This window comes from Colletotrichum chrysophilum, assembly GCF_026319265.1.
Source record: "Colletotrichum chrysophilum strain AFK26 chromosome Unknown scaffold_112, whole genome shotgun sequence".
NCBI lineage: Eukaryota > Fungi > Ascomycota > Sordariomycetes > Glomerellales > Glomerellaceae > Colletotrichum > Colletotrichum chrysophilum.
Genome location: NW_026517399.1, coordinates 112,544 through 136,348, shown reverse-complemented (window position 1 = coordinate 136,348; position 23,805 = coordinate 112,544). Strand labels below are relative to the sequence as shown.

At 56.8% G+C, this 23,805-nt stretch overlaps 4 protein-coding genes across 4 annotated transcripts; all 4 read right to left on the bottom strand.

Moving 5' to 3' along the window:
- Positions 1 to 4,539: 4,539 nt before the first annotated feature.
- COL26b_010482 (uncharacterized protein) lies at positions 4,540 to 5,800 on the bottom strand (the record flags this gene model as incomplete). Its single annotated transcript, XM_053183181.1, has 2 exons — positions 4,540 to 5,384; positions 5,560 to 5,800. 2 exons carry the CDS (start codon positions 5,798 to 5,800, stop codon positions 4,540 to 4,542), a joined length of 1,086 nt encoding a protein of 361 aa, XP_053032901.1.
- A 3,474-nt stretch (positions 5,801 to 9,274) lies between these two features.
- Positions 9,275 to 11,545, bottom strand: COL26b_010481 (uncharacterized protein; the record flags this gene model as incomplete). Its single annotated transcript, XM_053183180.1, has 4 exons — positions 9,275 to 10,923; positions 10,978 to 11,294; positions 11,375 to 11,405; positions 11,464 to 11,545. 4 exons carry the CDS (start codon positions 11,543 to 11,545, stop codon positions 9,275 to 9,277), a joined length of 2,079 nt encoding a protein of 692 aa, XP_053032900.1.
- Positions 11,546 to 14,454: 2,909 nt separating this feature from the next.
- COL26b_010480 (uncharacterized protein) lies at positions 14,455 to 16,179 on the bottom strand (the record flags this gene model as incomplete). Its single annotated transcript, XM_053183179.1, has 2 exons — positions 14,455 to 15,527; positions 15,588 to 16,179. 2 exons carry the CDS (start codon positions 16,177 to 16,179, stop codon positions 14,455 to 14,457), a joined length of 1,665 nt encoding a protein of 554 aa, XP_053032899.1.
- A 971-nt stretch (positions 16,180 to 17,150) lies between these two features.
- On the bottom strand, positions 17,151 to 22,844 carry COL26b_010479 (uncharacterized protein; the record flags this gene model as incomplete). The annotated part of the gene is made up of 3 exons (XM_053183178.1): positions 17,151 to 22,533; positions 22,576 to 22,622; positions 22,677 to 22,844. 3 exons carry the CDS (start codon positions 22,842 to 22,844, stop codon positions 17,151 to 17,153), a joined length of 5,598 nt encoding a protein of 1,865 aa, XP_053032898.1.
- Between the last annotated feature and the right edge of the window lie 961 nt (positions 22,845 to 23,805).

Sequence of the window (23,805 nt, the reverse complement as noted above, 5' to 3'; positions counted from 1 at the left end):
TCTGCATCCTCCAAGATGATCCTGACGAATGGCAAAGAGAGGCGTCTCGGATGAAGGATGTCTACTCTGGGGGTGTTGTCACCATCTCAGCCACTTACGGTAAGAATAGCAGCTCGGGCTGTCTTCCGGAAGACGGATCAAAAACGAAGGTAGACATCGCGACCAAGTCATCTCCATTGTCTACCATCAATAACAATCCAGTTGGACATTTTTCATACAACCATCGAGAGAATTTCTCTAGACATCAGAAAAGCGTAATGGTCCGTCTCGAAGGACAGAGTCCCCGGGGTCAGTTGGAGGAGGCCCATCTCAGCACCCGGGGCTGGGCTTGCCAGGAACAGATACTGTCACGCCGCATTCTCTATTGTCTGAACTCAGAGATCCACTGGCAATGTAAGCGATTCTATCATACGCAGTCCGGGCAAACCTTCGGCGGTTCAGAGTCACTCGGGCGTGGGATTGACTTAATCAAGTCTGACCACGGAGAGATCTGGTACAAGTGGATCGAAGATTACGCCAACAGAGAGTTCACAATCTCTTCAGACAGGATGCCAGCATTTTCTGGGGTTACTGAATACTACCAGAACATCGCGCACCAGGAGGTGCTGTTAGGCGTTCGCCGCAAGTCTGTAGCAAAGGATCTATCGTGGGTGAGAATTGGATCAGAAAAGGGCCCAGCGGGCACAAGAGCGCCTTCTTGGAGTTGGCTTTCTTGCAACGCACCTATCTATATAGACTACTGGCAGCGGCAGGAAGGCGATGTCGAACCCCAAGTCTGCACAGTTGCGGTCGATTGCCGCGTTGACTGGACCGGCCCAGCAATGACCTCGGCAATTCAAGCGACCGTCTTCCGTGTACGAGGCCCGGTCATGAAGATGTCGATGCGAATCGCACCGGAGTCTTTACACTGCAACCCGCCATATTTCCTCGTTGGCCAGGAAGAGTCAGATTTCACTAGGGGGCCCATGCCATGGCGCTGTGCTGGACAGTTTGACCACGAAAGTCATCCCGGTGATGAAAAGACCGAATACACTTGTCTTCTTCTTTTTTCACGGAGAAGGGAGGGTGGCACAAGACATAAAGAGGTCTTTTTGATACTTTTACCCAATACGGAGACAGAAGTGGACGGTCAGCTTGAGACTACGAACGCATGCAGCTTCCGCCGCATAGGAATTGCAATGATCAAGGGGTCTGACCCAACGTTTTTGGGGGCAGAGGAAAGAACTCTGGACCTATCATAAACCTAGATATAGTTTTGAATGAGGATTTCTTTCGTCAACAAACCTAAATACGATAGAAGCTCGCATTTAGATCATCGTTTTTTCTTTCGGGGGCCTGTAAGTAATTATAACTCGAACTCCCAATTAAGACTAAGCACCCTTGTGTAACTCAACACCTCCCACCGGCGACTTACTGACTCTACCGCACAGGGGTACTGTTTAAACTCTAGGAACTGGTTGACGTGCTTCGTCAATCTCATGCAAAGCACACTGCGTTGGGGGCTCTTTCTGCCCTTATTCCATCCGTGCCTCTCTTGTTCCTCGCGGCTCTCGCGAAACAACCCCCAATCTATCCCCGGATCCAATGGGCAGAATTGCCCACCCTCCGTTTCGACGCAGGCGAGCTATACTTGACAAATTACTTAAGAGACTCGAGCAACTACATCAACTGAATTGGGAGTCCGTTATTGCCACGACATATAGATGTTAGTCAGGAACAAGAAACCACTCCGCCCGCTTTTCGGGAAAATTGACACGCAATCCATACGTCTCACCATTATCACCGGGGATTCTTTTCTTATGTCTGTCGAATTTTATTTTGATGAATATGACGAACTAGTGAAGGTCTCGGGTGTCAGTCGGCCTTACAAGTCGAACGAGACGGGCCGCTGATTAAGAGGCTCCTGTAGTTCACGTCTTGGGGACAGCTGGATTCGACCGCAAGATATCAAGAATGGGGGGAGATGTTGTCAACCAAATACCATATCGGAAGAGTCCCGAAAAGAAAGCACCAAGATCGCCAACTAGCCCCCGATCGACAAGATAAGCACCCAGTTCCCCCAAATCGCAGCACATCATCACGCCCCCGACATCTCGGGTACCCTTCTCGAACGTATCATCTCAACCTCCGGAAACGTTCCCGGCAACGACACACGTCAGAAAAAGGGAAAGCTCACATCGGATCTGTCAGCAACATCAAATACGGCCCCAACACGAGCGTCTAATAGCTCCAACCCGGGAAACATAAGATCGGCCCCCAACAACAGCCTCCAACCCCGCACCAATCCACGGCCGAGTCCTGCCCCGAGCACTCGGCACTTGCATTGCGCTCTCACGACGATCCGGCATTCAGAACCACCTCTGCGTAATAAAGGCAAATCCAGTCCGGGACAGACATGCCTTATCCCAGGCTCGGCAAGAATCACGCATGCAGACCTCAAACTCTTAAAGCCCAGGGATCGCCTTAGTCAAGGGGGCGCAGTCATCGCTAAACGTGACACGGCTCGCTCCCCTCTCCAAGCGCTCAAGCTCACGCTCCCGGCGTAACGACTTTCCAAGAATGACGGTCGAATCTGCATCACGCAATGCTCCATGTGCCGTGCTATATCATCCGCAGATATCATAGTTGGGGGCCCGGAGGAATCTGCTGCCCACGATCGTCTCTGATCCCCTCTTCGCTGTTCGTTGCGAATCCGATGTCTTATATGCGGGTTGAAGATCGCCTCGATTCCTCCCACATCTTTTGAAATGGATCGTGGCTACCGAGGACATCGGGTTCGTGATCGTAGGAGGCTACTGCAGGATCTGACTTGTGCTCGCCACCCATCCCTTCTCGGCTCCCACCAGGCCGGCTCTTACACCCTCACCCCCAGCCCCGTCACCCGAACTATGTCGGCTGTCAAGAAAGGCCAACCTGCCAAGTCTAACTTCCCCAAGCGTCCCTCATCTCAAAACGAAGCTTTTCCTAAAGCTGGCGTGATGACACCCCCATTTTCCACGGCGAGTCAAGATTGAATGTGATAAAGCTAGTTGACATCCAACTTTTCCTCTCATTTCCAAGACATGCAGTTTCCCGTCAAATCACGACCCCCAAAACCCACGGATCATACTCAATCTGTCGGAAACGCACCAACTTGGCAGCCTTCAGCCCTGCTCTGCAAGGAAAGGGATGGGGATGGGGTTATATCGCGTCATCCCATATAATAACAGGTATCGACAATCATACCTCATGAGACGTCGCAGCGAACTCTATTCTCAGAAACCCCCTGCATCCCTGCCAAAACCTCGCCCTACAGCCAGGGGTCCCATATCGCAGCAGGGGTGGTCACGGACTCGACGACAGCAACGACGTTCCGTCAACTCACGACGACGCCCACTCACACTTATTCCAACATCCACTCACACATAACACCGCTTCACTCACTGACATTTGTCCACACACCGCACGGGAGTACCTCTGCGCTCTGCGCCCTATCAATGCGCGCCACCGGATGACAATCATGACATAAACTCTTTTTATGCCCGGCTCACACCAAAGGCCACCAGTATGCGCAGACGTTTAGCCGTCGAAAGGGATGATCTGCCTTGCCGCGGAGAAGCATACTCTTTCCATCATGAAGCCAAACCTTGCGTGTGGCCACCCATTAGCAATAGTTGAAATCGCAACCAGCTGTTGAAGCCCAACCCAAAATCAACAGCCAGCCTGCCCTCTCACGCCAAGGGAGCCGCAGAGCCCCTGCCGATCATTGCCCTCTCCATGAAGCAGCGGCTGAGTCCCATCCCGGGCCCCCTTCCAACCGTGACTACGACCCTAAGGCGCAGCACGTGGTGCTCGTCGATGAAGAGTCCCGAGTCCCACGAGGAAGCGTGTCGAGAGGGGCTTCCGAGTGGACGCCGATCCGGTCGGTCGTTTCCCTAGCCGAATCCACTCGGCTGGTAAACCGCTACCGTGTCTACCTACCTACCTTACCACCCCCCCCTTCATGGGCCGTCTGACGATGTTCAGCCGCTCCGTCGGTTAGAGTGGCAGTCTAAGAGTTGAGTTGTTCGTGCCGAAATGCCGGCGCCCGTCGTCGTGACTCGTCCGGTCCCCTTCCCGTGATGGTCGAATCAGGACGGTTTTCATTAGGCTTATCGGTCGTTCCTCCTGTCAGAGTAAACATGTTTGCTGTCCGTGATCCGTCTAGTTGAGATGATCTCGGCCGTACGTGGATCAGTGGGCGTTGATCTCTCAAGAATGAGAACAGTGGTAGATCTCAGCAAGGCAGATTTAGTCCCCAGTGTTCATTGCGTGATTCACCCAGATTGAAGCCCGTGATATTTGACATCATGATATGAAATTCGTAGAAGAGTAGATTCTCATCAACCATGAACTAAAAAAGATGAAATCCAAAAGAAATCCCGCTATCCGAATTGAAGGTATCACCCACCATCACCGCCATACTCATCCCTTCCGCCCCATGCCATCCGGTTTTCTTTTTGTACAAATCAACCACCGTCTACAACTCACCACCGCCCCTCTCAAGCTCGCACGCCAACGCTACGGCAACTCATACAGACTCTTCTTCCGCCCCTTCGGCTCCCCAACCACCAGCGCCTCCTTGCCGTCAATCTCCGCCATCTGATACGACCCGCCCAGTCCGCCCGGGCTGCCGTCCCACTCACTGCTCGCCCTCCTTCCGCCCATCGTCCCCATGCCGTTCACATACGTCCCCGTGCCCATCGAGCTGATCGTCCCCGTCCCGTTTCCCACATTCATCCCGCCGTACGCGATCCGCCCCGAGTTCGCCCGCGACAGATCCCCGCCGTTGCCGCCGGCCCCGTACACGCTGCTCCCGTCTAGCTCCACGGGGCCCCTCTCCCTCCTCTCCTTCCTCATCCACCACATCACCCCGACCGCAACCAGCAGGGCGCCGCCCACGCTCGCGCCCACGCCCATCCCGACCGTCGCCACCGTGCTCAGGCCCTGCTTCTCCGTCGTGCCGCTCGTCGTCTCGCCCGTCGTGGCGCCCGTTCCCGACCCAGCGGCGGGGGTGGACGCCGGGATCTTGGACGTCATCGTCGGCGCGCTCGTGATCGCCGGCGTGTGCCCCGGCCCCGTCGCCTCCGCCGCGGTGCCGCCCGTCTTGTGCGAGCCCGAGGCGGACTGCGTGGGCGTGGACTTGGAGTTGGTGTTGAGCGTCTGCACGGCGGCGGCGTTGCCCGGCGTCGCGGCGATGAGCGGGCCGAAGACGGCGGCCGGCGTGGAGCAGCACCGCGTCTTCTCGGCGGCGGATTCGCAGCAGAACTTGCCCGGCGTGGCGAAGCCTTGCGAGTCGCATTGCCAGACCTGCACGCCGTTGAAGCGGAAGTCGAAGGCCGTGTTGTTCTTTCTCGTATCGGGGTCTGTGGGTGGGCTGTTAGTACGATATGTTCCCGTTTCACCCCCATCAAGCTGCCATCTCATGACCGTTCCCCCCCTTTTCACGCACTGAGAGGGCGGAAACATCACGGGGAAGGAAGGACTCACTCAACACGCAATGTTGCGGGCAAATCGGGCTCTGCCATGTCGGGTCCGAACACGTCCCTCTCGCGTACGCGATGCCCGTGTTGTTCGAAGTGTCCTCGAGCTTGCACAGCCCGTTGCTCAGGCACGCGTTCACGCTGCCGCAGCACATGCTGACCTCGGCCTTGGGGTCGCACGGCACGTCGAGGCTCTGCACGCCGCCGGGGAAGAAGCACAGGTTCGCCGCGGCCCGCACTCCGTTGACACCGCTGGCGAGCGTCGTCAGCGCCACGACGAGTAATGTTGTCGACCTCATGTTTGCTTTGGTGATACTGAGGTTGTGTGGAGAATAGGGAGTAGGCCAGGTGGAGTTTTTGTCGTCGTTCACAACAGTCGGCCAAGCTTGCTGAAGGAACGGTTGTTCGGGGGTTAATAGTATGTTGCGTCTTTTGTCGAGAACCAGCCTCTGTTGTATCGTTGGACGTAAAGTCGATTTTCGGTGTGCGGAAATTCGAGTTTCGAGTGACGATTTGAGGCGTTCGGTGCCCTTCCGGGTAGGATAATGAGTGATTACAAGATAAAAATGAATGGATGTGATGGGGGTATGATGTATGTTGATGGTGAATGATTCCTCCAGATACTGAGCAAAGCAAGAAAAGAACAGAGGCTTTCGATCCTCCCCCGTAGGATTACGATTAACCTCGACCGAAACAACGAAAACAAGTATAACAGATATTTGAAAAGAGTGTGATGGGTTTGCTTTCCTTTTCTCTCTCTCCTCTCTCGTGTCCACACAAGTCAACAGTCGATGTCCGTGAAGGTAGCCGTCTTGAATAGTAGTCGCCAGGCAGGAAACGTAATCAACACGATCCAAGCAAGGGAAACACGACCAACAACAGCAGCGGCAACAACAACAACAACAACAACAAGGCAAAAAGGAAGGAGTGAGAATATGTTGCAAAGAAAGTCCGAAGAAGACTTCCAAGACGGAGGGAAGGGGGGTCAGGAGGGGAGGAGAAGAAAGGCGGCGGTGCAGCTACCCTTAAGAGACGTCACATAACATCAGACACACACACATCCACCGGACTCTTCCAGTCTCCACGACTCGCCCTCGTGGGTGGTCGGAACGAAAAATCCGTGCTCACGTTCGCCTCCCAGATGGACCATGGCCGATTCCCCACGAACATCTCGCCGGCAGCACGCCGACCCGGGGCCCTGTCTGCAAAAGTCTTGTCTCTCTCTCAACAGCGGTGCCAGGGGTCTCCCGAGATGCATCTCTGTGCGTCTGCGAAGCGACAAGGCTTGCCTGCTGCCCGCGCCAGTAACCCAAAGCACGCACAACCCAAGACGTTCCCTCCTCCCGAAAAGGGCAAAAAGAGGATACTCCCCAGGGCCAAGACGTCGTCAGGTACGCTGCAGGTTCTGCACCACCAGTGGCACTTGGCACGTACACACACACACACACACACACACACTCGGTAGGCCGATTGACTCGTCCCAAGTCTGGGGTTGGTGGCCTTTGGGACCGGGGTCCGGTTGTGGCCCCAAGGATCAAGGGTCCTGGTGTGAGCCACCCCTGTTCAGCCGGCACAATTTATCGCTGCCCAGCAAGGCCATCCATCGTCAATGCAATAGCAAATGTATTAGAAATGCCTCTGCCCTCTTCTTCTGTATTCTGTTTCTCTGTGCGAGAAACTTTGGACAGCCAGAACCAGTTGGAGAAAGTAGTCTGCGTATCAATGTCCTGATAGCTAAACCATGCAGTCCTCAGACATTGAATACAACTTGCGTATAAGACCAAACAAACCGCAAGTATCCAACACAACTCACAAAGTCCGCTCGTCCTCCGGCAGCCCTCATTTTGACTTCCGCCAAGTTCCCGGCGCACCGTTCTGCAGCAGACGGCGGCACACAGAAGCAAGAAGAGTCCAACAAGGGTCATGACTCGAGCCGCCCCACGCGCGCGTCTGGTTTCAGGTTGAGGATACAGGACGTCCAAACCTGCCGCCGCTGCGACTTTGCTTTGGTCTGCTTTACCTTGCCTGCCTTTTTTGCCTTCTGCTTCTCTGGAGTTCTTGGATGTAGTATCGTATCGCACTCCCCATCGTCGCGAAATTCCCATACCGTCGGACTCGTCTCCGACTTCCATCCGTGCCCTCACTCCTCACTCTCGATCGGATACCTACCTACCTAACCTACCTTATCCCTCCCATCCAAACACACACACAAATTCCTGCTGCCCTCCTCCCCGCCGCCACCGCCAATGCTTCACCACAAAACCCCATTCATCCAAGATTCCAAGGCCGTTCTTGCCAAGGGTCCGTCGTGGGTAGAGTCATGTCAAACGGCCATATAACAGACCACAGAGAAAACCCACCCGCCATCCTACCTCCCTCCCATCCCATGAATTCCCATCACATATTCCCCCCTCCCTCCCCTCCCCCTTCCCCGGTCTGCTCGCAGGCGCTCTGAACTTGAAGCGTCCCAAGTCCAGCCGCATCCCCCTCCCCTCGCTGGCTTCCAAGAAAATCCGCATCGAGGCTGAACGAACATCAACCACATGCACAAAACCCCCCTCCCTCCCTCTCCCAGCCCCCATGAACAACAGAACAGAAATCCAGCGAGAATTTCTGCTTGGTACAACACTTGTTTCCTCCGGCAGTCCCGCCCAGATCCCCAAACCCACACAAACTTGCCCTTGCAGCGTGCCAGCCAAAAAGGCCAAAAGAGGCCACCACCACGCGGCCAAGCGGACGTACCCGCGTCTAGAACCGCTGGCCACCGCAGCCACGCCGGCGCAGGGTATCCTCATTCTTCAAGATTTCCGCGCGGGAATACCACTCACTCCACAGACAAACTAAGCGCGAATGAAAGCAGACCAAATAGATTAAAAAACCGCCGTCCCACAAACCCAAAGTGGCTGCGTTAAGAAACCATGAATAATAGACAACATGCGCAGAAGGTCTCGCCTCTCTCGATATTAACACACACATTCCCACTCCAGGCCTGTGCCTCACCATGACTGGCTAGGCAAGGCGGCGTCTGGGCACGCAGGCGCCAGCCGCAGCCGCAGCCTCAGCCCTGCATCGGGTCCTCCGGGGTGGCCCCAGGTCTGGTCTCCCAGAGGCAGACAGAGAGAAAGAAAGGCGAGAGCGAGTGAGAGCGAATAACACGAAGGGCACGCACTCTATTCTTGGGTTAAGTAGATGCCGGGTATAATACAGAGGGAATCAAAGAGAAAACACATAGAAAACAACACACACAGTCCAGTGTAATCAGTCCATTTCATTCGTCTTTGCGGAAGCCCACCCACACCTATAGCATCTCGCCACCATCCCCATTTCATGTTCTTATCGTTTCTTTCCAGTCTGAGAAAGACAGGACAAGCCAAGAAGAATATCAATCCGTCGTGTCGTGCGTGTCGTGTCGTCTTTTGCCGGCCCAATCAATGCCTCGCATGAGTTTGTTGTATAGTAATCGTACTTTAGAGTGTCGTATAGTCTTTTGTATCCCGTTTCGCTTCGCTCGCTCGCTCGCCGCTCGCCGACGACGGCTGTTTTTTAATACCGCGAAGTACGACCCCGATCGAACCGGCTGTTCGCAATATCCATTGTTCCCATATTCCCATATCCCATGCCACCTCGCTAAAATGCACTCGTGACAAGCGGCGAGTCGAGAAGCATGTGCTTCTCGCTGGCTGCTGCTGGCTGTCCCCACCAGGCATGCCCCCTGTCCCCCTTTCGTCCCGCCTGAGCAGGCTCACACACATCCGCCAAGGCCATCAGACGGCTCACGCCGCAACTTCCTCCTCGTCGAGGGGTTCAACCCTGACGAGTATTTCCTCCAGCAGTCCCTCCAGGAAGGTGCCCACGTCTCTTCCCATACCCACCGGCTCCGCCTTGTCATAGTGGTCAATCTCTTTGCAGACGTGGGCGAGCTTATATACGAGCTTCCGCAGCTTCTCGTGCGCCGCCTCGGCGCGCTGCTGCTTCGGGGTCACCTGGTTCATCACCACGGGGCTCGACGAGCCGGGCTGCGGCCGGAAAGCCTGCTGCAGTCTGATCTGCCGTCTCTTCAGCGCCTCCTCGAGCGCTGGGAAGATAACGTCGTTCAGCGCGTCCAGCTCGCCGTTGGGGTTCGACGGCGCGGGTGAGGGGAACGCGGAGGGGGCCGGCTCCGGTGTGGGCGTCTGCGTCTTTGAAGGCAGTGCGTGGGCCTTGGACGGCGGAGGCGGCGGCGCCTGGCCCGAGGGCTGCCGGAAGTATTGCCCGTTTGGTGACTGGCTCGATATTCTGGGCGACATCTGTGAGGCCTGCGGCGGCCCACCGCGGTAGGGCGGGATCTCTGGGAGCGCCATGGGTGCTAGCTTGGTATTGGAATTGGGCGGTCTGGGCCCGTGAGGCGGTGGCCGCGGCGTCGTCTCCTGCTCCCGCAACTCCGCCGGCTGGATCACAGGGCCCAGACTCAGCAAGCCCATGTCTCTCTGCAACTGGGCCTGCAGTTCTCGGTCGTAGTCCGGCGATTGACTTACAGCGACGGCGGGAGGAATCAGTCGAGAGACGGGCCTTGGCGTCTCTGGAGCTCTCTGGAACTTTTCTGGAGAGACTGGAAGAGACACCTTGGCCGGTGATTGCGGCGCGGTAGTCGGCACTGGTTTCCGTTGTGGTGAGGCCTGTCGAGAAGTTCCCGTATTCGCAATGGCCGCCTTTAGAGTATCTGAAGCGAGAGCAAGGTCACGACCAAACTCGCGGACCTTGGTCGGGCTGTTGTCCCTTGGCCGCTCTCCATAGTCATCCGTATTCTCGATTGATCTCGCTGCCCTGGAGTTGGCAGCCGACTCGTCCAAGGCATTGAGTCCAGGCCGCGGAACGAGACCGCCTCTGTCGCCTACGAGCCGTACCGTGCCAAAGTCCCACATGTCCTCGTCTACCTGCTGTCGCTCGTGGTATTTCTCGTTCTCCTGGTCGCTCTCCTCGTCATCGTTCTTGTGGGTGGTGGCCCACCGGGAGTGCCGCTCAATCAACTCTGTGAGATAGCTCGTCTTCTTAGCGCGGCGTATAAAGGGGTGCTTGAGCAGGTCCTTTGCCGTGGGCCGGTCCCTCGGGTCCCTCTGTAGACACGCCTCGATGAAGTCCTTGAAGGCCTTGGTGAAGTTCCCTTCCAGCCGCGGCGGCGGGTTCTTAGGGATCAAGAACAACACCTTCATGGGGTGGATGTCGGCGTAGGGGGGCTCGCCGTTGGCCAGCTCGAGGGCAGTGATGCCGAGCGACCACACGTCAGCCTTGTGGTCGTAGCCCGATTGCTTAATGACCTCGGGCGCCATCCAGAAGGGGGTGCCCACGAATGTGTTCTTCTTGGTCATTGTCGCCGAGAGCTGTCCGGAAACGCCAAAGTCGGCGAGCTTGACCTGGCCGTTAGAGCTCAGGAGCACGTTTGCAGCTACTTAGCGTTAGCGACACCTCCTGCGACATAGCTTTGCTTGGGGGTACAGACCTTTGACGTCGCGGTGCAGTTTCTTGTCCGAGTGTAGATAGTCGAGTCCCAGCAGCAGCTCGCGGATGATGATGGCAATGTAGTCCTCGCCGATCAAGCCCGGCTTCATCAGGTCGGCGCAGCTCCCGCCGGAGCAGAACTCCATGACGATCCACAGCTCGGCGCCCTTGGCATAGGACCCGTAGTACTTTGTGACGTAGGGCGACTGCAGCTCCGACAGGATGGCGATCTCCTGGATGATGTCTTCGACCTCGTCCTCGGCGCTCTCGATGTCGATGATCTTGATGGCGACGGCATGGCCGGTGCGCTTGTCGACGCTGCACACAAAGGCAATTGTCAGCTTGAGCTCTAGACAGACAGTCTGGTGCGTGCCGGGAGAGGGATCATGCACACTTACCCCTTGTAGACCTTGCCGAAGCTTCCTCCGCCTGGGGGAACCTGTGTGTTAGCGAGGTGCCGCCTCAGACGCGCGGGAACGGCGCATACCGATGCAGTACTCCTTGGTGTAGAGCAGCCCGGGGTCGAGGGCCTCGTTGCCCTCCTCCATGTCCCTCTCGCGATCTCCCATGTTTGCGGCTCGCAATCGCGCAGTGGTGCCCTATGCCGCAATCCCTGTGCTGGCCCAGCAGAGCCGTGGTTCGTCGTCGGCTGCGTAGACCAGCGCGAAGTCGGTGCCGCGGGGTTGCGATCGAGGAGAAGCCGTCGGCGACGTTGGCAGCCGCAGAGGGTTCGTCTGAGTCGCGGGGGCGGTTCGTCGCTGCCCAATTGAAGTTTGACGGTCGCTCGGGAGATGGCAGGGCAAGAAAAGAAGTCTTGCTTCCGTGCTCGGACGAGGATGGGAGGAACCAGGAGGTTTGAAGAGGGGATCCTGGGGTTTGGCAGCGGCGGCGGCCGGGGGAGGGGGGAGGCGGTGGGGGACGACGACGACGACGACGACGACAGCGACAACGAACGACGTTGACGACGGATGCAGCCGTTGTGAGCTGAATGTGCCGGCAGACAGAGTCGAGACGATCTGGGGACGAACGAAAGAAGGGGCGCCGACGGGACGGAGGTGGAAAGGAAGCGATCTGGGATTAAGGCGCACAGTTAGCCTCGAGATCCTTCTAGTCGGGAGCACCTAACGGTGGCTAGCTCCAGACGGGGCGGGTTGGTGCAGCTGGAAGTCGTACGTTTCGCCGCGTGTCTCTGGCTGGCTTCTTCAAAGGGAAATCGACCAGAAACAGAACGTACCAAAAAGGGATGTCGCAGAGGCAGCGAAAGAGAGAGACACTCTAGCGGGCCGCGGCAATTCGCATTTCTCAGATGTCGAGGTCGAGGTCGAGGTGGTCGTGGACTCGTGGCGGGAAGACGTCAATCGATGTCTCGCTGCGCCGAATTTCACAGCTGGAAATACGACCAAAACAACGGACGGTGAGGAAGGGTAAAAAAAGAAAGCAAGCTCCTGCGCAGGTGAGATGAGATGAGGTAAGGCAAGGAAAGGAGAGGGTCAGTTCGCAGCTGCTGCAAGGGCCTAAGAAGGAACGAGCTTTTTCAAAAATAAAAGTGCCGCTGAGTCGCTGTTTTGAGGTGTTGTCGTGCCTTGCTCCGGAGCAATGCGCAAGAACAAGTACCCACGATATGGTAACTTGCAGTGGTCCTTGGTGAAGTGGAATTGGATATGGCCGACAACAATTGTCGTTCAAGGCACAAGAGCTGAGAGTTGAGAGAGAAAGTAACTTGGGGGCAGAACGGTGTGTGGTGTGCTTGAGTGACGCTTTTGGGTGTTGGCGCTGGCTAGACTCGACGCGATGAGGGAACGGACGCAGGAACACACGAGGAAGAGTGTGGGGTAAACAGCCTGCGCCGCTCAGGGACAAAGAAGCGGCTGCGAAGGCGTCTGTTGATGTTTGTGGTGGTGGTTGCGGTGGTTGTTTTCTTCGTCTTTTCCCGTCCCATTCATTCACATTTGACCCCCTGACGCTAGGTAAAAAGGCACTTGATGATTGACCACAACTCAATCCGATGCAGCTTTACCTAACGACTGACTATTCGGATACACCATGGAAACACACGAAAGTCACTATTTCTGCTTTCCTTCCCATAATTGCCAGTTGATATCTTGCTAGATCATTCATTTAATTCCGTCGAATCGCCTCGGGCGGCCTTCCCTCACTGGGAACGAGGTGCATCCCATTTGTTTACACCCAGCCGAGAGGGGTTCGTTCACCAGCAACCAGCCGCTGTTGATGTCAAACCTTTTCCCCTCACTGGGCCGCCCCCCGCAAGCGATTCACAGTTGCTCCCCTCCCCCCTGTCCAGTAAAAACGTCAGCGCTCTCTATCGCCCAAAAACATGAAGCCTTGGGTAAGGGTGTTAAGCGAGCGAATAGAACGCACGGGCCAGAAAGACAGGCACCTCGAGAAAATCACCAAAAAAAAAAATGGGAAAGCTTCTGAACCGACAAGTCTCCGCGCCCTCCTGATTGGCTGGCTCTGCTGAGTACACTTGACCACTGCTCAGGAACCCGTTCGCGACGCCCGCTTGATTGGCTACCAGACGCGCTTTCTCACCTCGGTGAACCGCGGTGAAACGTCCGCTTCTCAGGTGTATGCAACTTCTTCTATTTGCTTGGGTGTGACGACTGCGGCCTCTCTTGACTTTTACCAATGCAAATCGATAGGTTATGAGCCATCGTATTGTATCCAATCCAATACGAGAGAATCAGTACGGTTAATACAAGACCATTTTAGCTGGCGGTTCCTGTGGGCTATATCATTATCCCAACCTGAATTGGAGCTGGGCCATCGTTCATAGATTTGTCGAGCCCACGATAAGTAACGGAATATAAAAAGAGCAACAAGGGCCGAGGAGCCCAAAAGTTCAGCCATAATTTGAAAACCCGCAGATGATTCTTACCAATCTCAAATATAACGATGGCCCATTGTCCTAAACCAGCGTTGAAACTTCAAAATCACTCACATGTGGACTCGGGGCGTTATATCTTGGTCACTCGAGAAGGTGGGTGCCTGGTGACCCCCGAATGCTTGCGAAAGTTCGCGAGTTGGTGAAGCTGTCCGGGGAAAGGGCCTCGGGGTACTCTGGGAAAATCATTCACCCTTCACGTCGCACAAAATCTTTCTGCTGTCTGTCTCCGAGGTCTATTGATGCGCCTCTGTAAGCTCGTCTACCCTAGTCGCCGAAGGTGGAAACATCACCCCCATCTCGGCCCTTCCTCTGTCTGTACTCGGCGGATTACGTCCCAGCCCGCCTGGCAATCATCATCGAGCCAATGCTGTCACCGTGTCATCGTGGTATGTGTATGTGAATGTCCCCTAGTGAAGCGACAAAACAATAAAAGAGAAAAAAGGGGAAGAAAACCAGTCGTCCTCCCTGTACCATCTATCGGTCATGCTCTCCCGGCCCGTGTGAACTCATGCGCGTTGCCCCCAAAAACGGCTGTCATTATCGATCCGTCACTCGTAACCTCGCCAAACCCTAGTCCTCGATGAACTCAATCATGACGGTTCCCTGCTTGAGGCCGGCCTCCATGATGGTCTTGTCCAGCTCCTCCGTCAGGTCTTGGCCCTGCGGCATGCGCTTCAGTTCGAACTCAACGCCCTCCTTGCCCTCCAGCGGCTCTGCCTTGAGCCACTCGTAGATGCGTCTGACCGTGTCGTCGAGGTTGAACCGCCGGATGACACGTCCGGTGGGGTGGCGGAACTGTATCCGCGTCGTCGTGGCGGGGTTGTTCTCGGGCTCTGTGTGGGGCTTGTCGCTCGCGATCTTGGCCCAGATGCTCTGCACAGGTGCCTCCGCCGTGGGGGTCGTCGCCTCGTCCGCCGCAGGAGCCTTGCCCTTCTCGCTGGATGAATCCGACTTGGTGAGCGCGTCGGGGTCGAACACGCTCGTCTTGGGCTTGGAGCTGCTGCTGCCGCCGCCGTTGGACGTCTCGAGACTGTTCTGCAGCGCCATCTCCAACATCTCCTCCTCCGTCATGCGGTCGACGTCGACCGTCTTGGGACGCTGCGTCGTCTGGTCCGCGACGGGGTTCTTGCTGTTCGCCGCCAAGCTGTAGCGGTCGAGGAACTCGGCCAGCTGTGCGTGGAAGTCAGTGGCGGTGGGGAATGGCCGTCCGCTCCAGACCTTGACCTGCTCTCCTGTTCTCGGATCGATAATGGCGACGTGGGGGTAGTTGTCGGGGTTCTCGTGGCCACCATGGTGGAAGTAGAACGTCACGTACTGCTGTGCGGAGATGGAGGACTTGTCGTACTGGAGAAAGATGAAGCTCTCTGCCAACAATTGCCTGATGGCGGGGTCCTTCCAGATGTCGCGGTTCAGGGCCTGGCAGTTGAAGTCGCTCATGTCCTGCAGGTTGACCAAAATCCACTTCTTGTCGTCCTTGCCCTCCTGTCGTGCTTCGTCCCAGTCCGATCTAGACATGATGTCGTAGGGCGGGCGGAAGAGCTCCGCCAGTCTCTGGGCGCGGGCGCCGCTTTCGGTTGCGGCTGGCTGAGGCGTCGGGCTGTCGTCGTCCCAGATAGACAAGTTATGACTGAAGGGGCCACCACCTGCGAACAAATCTTGTTAGCCTCCAGAAATATGGGACGCAATGGCAGCATGTCGCTTACCTCGTGCTGCTCTCGCCGCCTCTCTCTGGCGCATCTGTGCTCGGATGATGGAGTCCATATCCATACCCATGCCGTCGTCGGCATCGTAGCCTCCAACCAGCGTCTCCGTAGTTCTGGCGATGGGCGATCTGACATCGTCGGGGGCAGCTCCGCCTCCTCCTCCTCCTCCGCCGGCGCCACCGCCGTAGAGCTCCTCTTGTAATCTCTTCGCCATGGCGGCATCTTCCTCCTCCTGCGCGTTCCGTGCAATAGCCTCAACCTGGGCCTGGGCCGCGATATCGGAGTCGTCCTGGCCAAACGTATCGTCATCGTCGTCGACGGTCATGGCCGTGTCGCCGTCGTCATCGCTGTCTATGTGAATAATTCCGCGGTCGTCTTGGCGGCCGATGTTTGGTCGGGTAGCTGCGGGGACGGGTGGTGCTGTGGACGCGCTGGCGGCAGGAGCGGCGGTGAAGCTGCTCGCGAGGTCGGGGCTCTCGAAGAAGAGCTGGATGGCCGACTCGAGGTTGTTGTTCGCCATCTCGAGGTAGCCGCGGGCAGCCTCCGGACTGGCGGCCGTGATGGCGACGAAGTTGGAGATGTCCTCGTCCATGGTTGCGGTTTGCGCGCGGCAGAGGTAGGTGCTCGGGTTGCCGGTGGGTGGTTGATTAAGCAGTGTCAAATGAAGCCTCTGGCAGCAGAAAAGCTTGTGTCGGACACGAATATTTTGGTGGCGGTCAAAGAGGTGAACGCAGAGAGGGCTTCGGAGCAGGAAGACGATGGCACCTCTGCCCCACCTTCAACCGAAAGGCAGTGGACGTGGAGTATCCGTAATCCGTAGGTGGTGTTCTGCCACAAGGCGAGGGGCGAGGGGCGAGGGGCGAGGGGCAGCTGCAGGCCTGGGCTGTCCGTGTGCTTCAGTGGCCCGTTTGGGTTGATGACCTCTTTGGCTGTGGTCCTTTCAAGCGTTTCAAGGACGTAGATGGTGCGGCTCCGGACACAAAGAAATATAAGTCCTGGATGTGGCAGCGGTGGTGAATTTGACACGGGAAAAAAAGGATGTCTGCGCGCCGCAGAAGTGTTGTCGTGGTTGCCGTTGGTTGTTGCTGCTGCTACTGCTGCTGCTGGATGCGGGCTTCAAGGCTTGTCCCGGCGGCGCAGGTGCCAGGTGCTGCTGTTGCCGAATCAGTGCCACTCTGAAGGCGCCAGCTCAGTGACGCAACCGCCTGCCCGCTGTGGTGAAATTAGGCGTCGGTGCGGTGCGGCCTGCAGCGGCCCGGGAGAATGGCGGAATGTTTTCGCGGTGACATAATCCCGCTCTCTAGCCACACGGGACAGGCCGCAAGGGTCCTCATGCTGAGGCTGGTGCTCCCGGAAGGCCCAAGCCACATGTGAAGCCATCACCATCTCCTAGCAGCAATAGTATTTCAAAAAGCCATTTCAATTCCTAAAGCTCAAGCAGAGGGTATCTTGCCCCTTGGTTTCCAGTTCTATACAGATCACCATGATCTCACCTATCGTCGTCCGTCGTCTCCGGCGTCTTCACCGTCTGCCTTGGTCCTCTATGCCTATCGCACGTCACCTCTACTTCTCAAGCTCCGCGAGAATCTCCTTGAGGTGCTTCTGCACCTCCAACGACCTCTCACCCTCCAGCATCTTCTTCACCGCCTCCTTGTACTCCTTCCTATCGTCCGCCGTAATCGGCCCAAACACGCCCCGCTGCATCGCCTCGAATACTTGTCCCAGAGCCAGAACCCTCATCGTCCGCTGCGACTCCGTGCCGTTGTCAGGCTGTTCAAGATCGAGACTCTTCAGATACGCCTGAGCAGTCGCCTTATCGCCCGTAGCAGCCTGCGGCTTGGGAGCCGCCTTCATCAGGTCCCTGACGCACTCGTACCACACCTCTCGCTTGATAGCTGCAAACTTGTCGCTCGCGAGGTACGGCTTCAGCAGCTCAAACACCTTCTTAGCCACAGCGCCGGGGTCCTCCTTCATCTGAGGACGGTTGTAGCCCCTAGCAATGGCCTCGACACCATTGACAGCAGCCTTGCGGAGCTTGTCCCCGGACCCGTCGACGTCCATCCTATCCTCGTCGAGCATGTCGTCCAAGACGCCGCTGACGATGCCTGAAATTTCCTCAAGCATATCCCGGTCCTCTCGCTGCTCGGCAAACTTCCACAGGGCCTTGAACGCGTGCGGCCGGTAGTCCTCGTTATTGCGCTTCGCCTCCCGCACGGCAACCTTCAACTGCTGCGCCGCCACGGCGTGGTCGTTCTTCCAGAGACTCTGCCCCTTGCCGACAAACTGCGGGTACGACTCTAGCAGCTTTTCTTTGCCAGGGAACGTCTTCACCGCAAGCGCCTTGTCGAAGATGGGCCAGATAACCTTCAAGTTCGCCTCGGAAATCTGGCCGGTGGCGTCGCTTGAGTTGACGACTGCCTTGACCATCGCCGCAATCGTGAAAGACGCGGTGTGCTGCAAATTCCACCGAGGCGCCTCGAGACCCCTCTTGACAAAGCCAACAATCTCGGGGACGTAGCGCGCAACGGTGCGGGAGCTGCATCCGTGCTGACTCCAAACTTCGTCGAAGCACTTGCGCGTGTAGTCGTCGGTGTCGTGGAGGCCCATATACGTGAACGGGATGAACTTGGCCGCGAGCCTGTTGAAGTGGTCGGGAGCGAGCTTCGAGACTCCAAGAACCACATCAGCTACCTTGGCGCGACGAGCCTCGTCCTCGCTGCCAAAGTACAGCTCGACAAACTTATCAACAAGCCGCTCCTTGGACGCGTCGGGGACGATGCGCATAAGATATCCCACGGCGCGCGCGTAGCCCTTGCTGACCTCGTCGTTGCGGTCCAGGGCCTGCTTCTCCATAAGCTGCATGAACTTGGACGAGACGGGCTTGAAGTCGACGGCGTGGCGCATGACCAGGTCGCCGATGAGTCGGGCGCAGGCAATCTTGGTCGGCATGCCGATGGCCGTCTTGATGATCTCCTCGAGCTTGGGCGCAAGCTGCTTCATGCCCTCGGCGTCCAGCTGGCGAAGGCAGTTGTCGATGGCCTCCGAGATGGGGGACTGATTGACCCATCTGGCGCGCAGCTTGTCGAGTTGGTCCCTGGAGTCCTCGCTGACCTTCTGGTAGGCGTAGTTGATCTGCTCCGGCTCGATGGTGCTGTGGAGACCGAGCAGAGGGGGGATGAAGTCGACGATGAATGGCTTCAGGTTAGGACCGCCCTTCTTTGTGATGTCGATGATGGTCTTGAGCGAGAACAACTTGACCTCGTCGACGCCGCTCTCGAGGCCGCTGGGGGAGAGAAGGAAGCGCAGCGCTTGCTTCAGCATTGCCTGTGCCGACGACGATGATCCGCCTTCCTCGAGCTGTCGTACGATGGTGTTGGTCAGGCCCATGCACAGCTTCAGCGCCGCCTCGCGCACGGAGCCCTTGACGTCGTCGAGAACCTTGAGCGCAGCAGTCCATATCTCGGCGTAGTACTGCTCGTATTTGTGGAACGGCTGCCCTGAGATGAGGTCGGAAATGGCGCCGCAGCTCGCCTGACGGACGCGCCACTCCTTTCCAAGGACGTTCTTCAACAGGTCCTGCATGATGGCGTCGAAGTGGGTGCTGATCGTCTCGTTCGGGTTCTTGACGAGAGCCTTCCAGATGTCGTCCATGGACCGCTGGACATTGGAGTTCGGGTCGAAGCGGTAGCGGAAGAGCTTGGGATACAGCTTCGGGTCCACTTCTGACTCGGAGAGGATATTGCTCAGACCGAATCTGCCAAAGGCGGAACGCGTTGACCAGGTCGCCGCATTGGTGGCGAGAGACATGAACTTGTACACCAAGCTCTGGTCGCCGACCTCATTCGCAAGGCTGACGATATCCTTGTACGAAGTAACAGACTTGCCCTCGCCCGTGGGCAGAGCACCGGGCTCGAAAAGCTCCGTCTCCTCCTCGACCTTGATCTGCGTGCTGTTGCCGGTAAAGGCAGAAACCAAGTCCCTAGTCAGATCCTGCTTCAAATCCTCGTCGCCCTTCTCGTATACCAGCGACAGACCGCGCGAGGCAGTCTCCTGCACCAGCTCGTCTCTCGCGCTGAGGAGCCGCATGAAGGCGACCTGGGCCTCTCTCAAACGAGACTGAACCTCGGTCAGGTGGCCGCAGTACTGAACCACGCAGAAGAGCCATATACCGGAAGCCTTAAGAAGGGAGGGTTTGGTTGTCTTGCAGTCTTTGATCAGCTTGTCGAGGACGGCAGTGACTCTGACGCTGCGCTTTTCCTTCTTCCAGGATCCGGCAGGGGCATCGACGTTGAGAGTAAGTTTGACAAAGTCCGAGTCCCAGCACGCGATAGCAGCGGTGATGGCCTCGCCCACAGTGAACTGGATCTCTGTCTCGCGTCTGGTGTGAAGACCGAAGAGAACGCGGAGGACATTGTCGATGCCGGAAGTCTTGCTTGATGGGTACAGCAGGCCGTCCTCGGGGGTTGCCTCCTCATTGGGCTCGTTGAATGCAAGCGCAAGCCTGCCAAGGGCGAAGATGGCCTTGTCGCTTCCGGCTGCCGCCTTCTCCCCAAGTCTCTCAATCACGTAATCAGCTGTGAGGTTGTTAACATTGTCTGGGATGTACTGCGAGAGGCTGGCAGTCCAGAGCTCAGCGTAGCAGTCGAGGATTGCGTCCTCGAGCGACGGGCGGTGGGAGCTCTTGTCCATGAGCAGCTTCGACGGCAGATGGGTATCGGCCGGGATGGGCAGGTCGTAGTACACGGCCCTGGAGAAGATGTGCCCGAATGCCTGTATGGAGCCCTCCACCGCGTTGGCATATGAGCCCACTGAATTCTCCCATGCATAAGTCGTGGCCTTGAGGTTGTGCAGGAACTCCTGGATGTGCTGGTTCCTGACCTGCTTGGCGGCTGTCGCATCAGGGATGTCCAGATCCGCTTTGTTAAGAGGATGAGGAACCAGGATGCCACACGCCTGAGCTGCGAGGAAGCGAATGTGACGGTTATTGTTTCTCGTGCATGCTTGCAGCAGGTGTGCGTTGCCTGCGATGTGGTTGATGGCGCCTGAGGGGGAAAGCGAGGCGATGTCGACGAGAGAGCGTAGACAGCTTTCGATGACGGGGTTGGCGCCTTCCTTGTTTCTAAAGCGGACGCCGTCGAAACAGACCTTGATTAGCAGCGCGACGTGCTCTTCGTCGATTGAGCGCAGGTAAGCGCGGATTTTGTCGCGGGTCTTGATGTCGTTCCAGACTTGGGTGTCGAGCTGCTCAGCCCATCCGGGGACGAGCGGGAAATCGGGGAGCGCGGCGACGAACAAGGCCCTCTTGACGTACTCCACGGCTACGGGGTACGCCGAGATCTTTTCGCCTTCAAAGTTCTGAATCGTCGCCTCATCCTCAAACTCCAAGTTGTACTTCTTCGTCGCGCTAGTGAAGTCGTCGCTGGTAAAGTCGTCCGAGATCTTTTCGCAGAAGAAGTAGACCATCAGCTTGATCCAGTCCGGCATCTTGTGGTCCTCGCCGTCCCGGTACGTCCACGGGTCCAGGCCCTTACGGCCCTCCTCGACAACTTCCGTCCTCTCGCCCCTGCGTCCAGCGATGGCGAGAATGTCAATCCATCGTCCCCTCTCGTCCCACGATGCAATGGTCTGATTAGCCCACTTAACGGCCGAAAAGCGCGCGCTACGCACCGCGGGAGCGTCTTCGGACAGGTTCATGTAGTGCAGCAGCAGGGAGATGAGGCTCACGTTTCCGCTGCCGCGTCCGTCGCCGCTGACGGTCTTGGGGTCGAAACTCCTTGTCAGTCCCGAAAGCGAGCCCTCGATGTTAACAATCGTCTCGTTCGTGGGATCCTCTGAGAGGGAGCGGAACAGCCAGCCGACGAGGTGCAGCTTGTCCTGTGCGGACCCGGGGCTTCCCATTCCCAAAGAACCCAGAAGATCGTAGGCCATGGCTCGAAGGACCTCTTCGTCTGCGGACAGGGTGCGTGGAGAGGGCCAGCCTTGGTCCTCGACGTATCCGCGCATCATGTCGATGAGCTTGGAGCCAATCGTGAACGGTCCTTGGGTCGGGCCCCGCGTTGCTGTCCAGTTGATGAAGTGGAAAAGGGCCTTGTGGAGCTTGTTTCGCTCGAGGCCGCTGGCAGCTTGGAGATGGGCAGGGGTGTTTGAGGTAGTCTCGGTGCCGAAGTCCAGGGTGACAACGGCGTGGATGCGGTCGTGCATTGTCGTCGCAAGCGTGGACCTGGACAGCAGACCGAGGATTCTAATGCGGTGCGGCGCCGGAAGTCTAGCGTGAGAATTGTAAAGCTCCTCGACAATCTCCTTCTTCTCAAAGTCAATCGTCATTCTCTTTAAAATGTCCTCTCCAACCTGTGAAACCTGGTAGTCCGGGCTCGCGGCAGCAGACAAAGCGGGCAAAAGCCTCTCCTCGTCCTTGAACGCTCCGCTCGCCAGCAGCTGCGCAATCTTGCGGCGCAGGTCCTGCATCTTCTGGAACGCCGATGCCGTGTCACGCTGCTCAGGCTTGAGAAAATCCAGATCCTCCGGGGCGAGTGCAGGGTTCATCCTCTCAAAGTCCTGACGGCTGGGACTTGAGCCTCCGGGGATTCTCAGGAGGAGCACCTTGCCGAGCCATTTGGCGATGAACGCGGCGTCCGCATCGTCGGTCAGGCCGCTAGCCTCGCGGAATGCCATGTCCTCTTCGCTACCGCGTGATGGAACCTGGATGTCGGGGAGAATCTTGAGGAGGACGTTGAACATGGATGCTTGGGTCGGCGACGGTGATGAGATGCCCTCGGCGACTTTGCTGATGAGGGCGCGGCGGTCGTAGTCCTCCATACGGCCAATGCTGTGCTGGATGAAAGACATGTCCAAGACGCGCAGGATGGGTGATGTGGCTTTCTTGTACTGGTCGACCAGAGCCTCAACTGGCAAAATGATGCTGTCGCCACCGTCAGTCTGGCCAGATCTCAATCAAACCGGCAAAACCGTAAGGGGACGACCGGCATACCTCGGATGCATGATGAGCGTCTTCAACTTTCCAGCAAACTGGATAACCTGCGGCAAGCATGAGAATCAATTGAGTCCATCAAAGCCGGGGGGTTCTCTCACCTCATTGCGAACTGATGCATGGTCGCTCGTCGCCTTCAGCAGCAGGGCGCACAGGTACTTCTTCAGAATGTCGTTGAGCTTGTCTTCCTTGTTCGAGGCCTCGAGGATCCGGATCTGGACGGTCCCCACGAGCCTCTTCTCCCGCGCCTCGGGAGATTCGCCCGACATCTTGAAGCTGTAGTCGCGGCGATCTCTTCTAATGTGTTGTTGAAGGTCAACGATGATGATGATGAAGGGAAGTCGGTCCAGGTGTGGGGGTACGGGTACATGTACCACGTTCGCTGGGCCAGGCGGTCGTGTACCCGACGTGGCTGGTGGCTGTGGCCAAGTCGACGTTGCTTCCGGCTGCCTGTAGCTTATTCAGCTGCGTCTGAAGGGTTCCAGAAATTCCGCTACAGGGGTGCCCCGCGGTTCCCAGAGTGGCTGAAGCTCCGAAACCGGTTTAGCGACCTGTTGCGGAGTTCTGTTTGCGGCGACTCAGTCGTCTTGAAGTTGAGTATTGATAGATTTTGGGGGATGGAATGAAGTTGAGGAGAAAGATTGTGGTTTCAAAATGAATCGGAAAAGAGGTGGAAGCAAGATGAAAATCCAGGTCTTGTACAGTAATTGACCTAGTGTGTGTGTTTGTTCCTGTTCGAGGCGGGTGCTCTCAAACTTACAAAGCGGGTGCACTCGCCTTCATTGACTTGTGACCACTTTTTCTACCTTGCTCACATGGCGAGAGCTTATCCAGGACCAAAAAGGCGAGAGCATCAAGTTATCAAGTCTTCAAATGAGACTTCCCAAAAAAGAAAAAGAAATGAGTAGAGAAGAGAAAGTACCCAGGGTGACATAATTGCTTATATATGATGGATTAGGTCAGAGTGTCTTTAATCCTGTTCTTAAGCTGGGTGCTGTTAAGGTTGCAAGGCACACCTTCTAGGGGATTCAGTTGTGCCCATTTTATCTATCTTGCTTGCAGCACTGTGAAGGCAAGAGTTAACCCAAGACCCAAAAGGCGAGAGCAGTGGGCTTTTAAGTTACAAGAGATAACAATGACAAGGCATGAGGCGGGTGCTGACAAAGGCATTGAAGTGGATGCACTCGCCTGCATTAAACTGTGCCCGCTTTGTTTAACTCACTCAAGAGG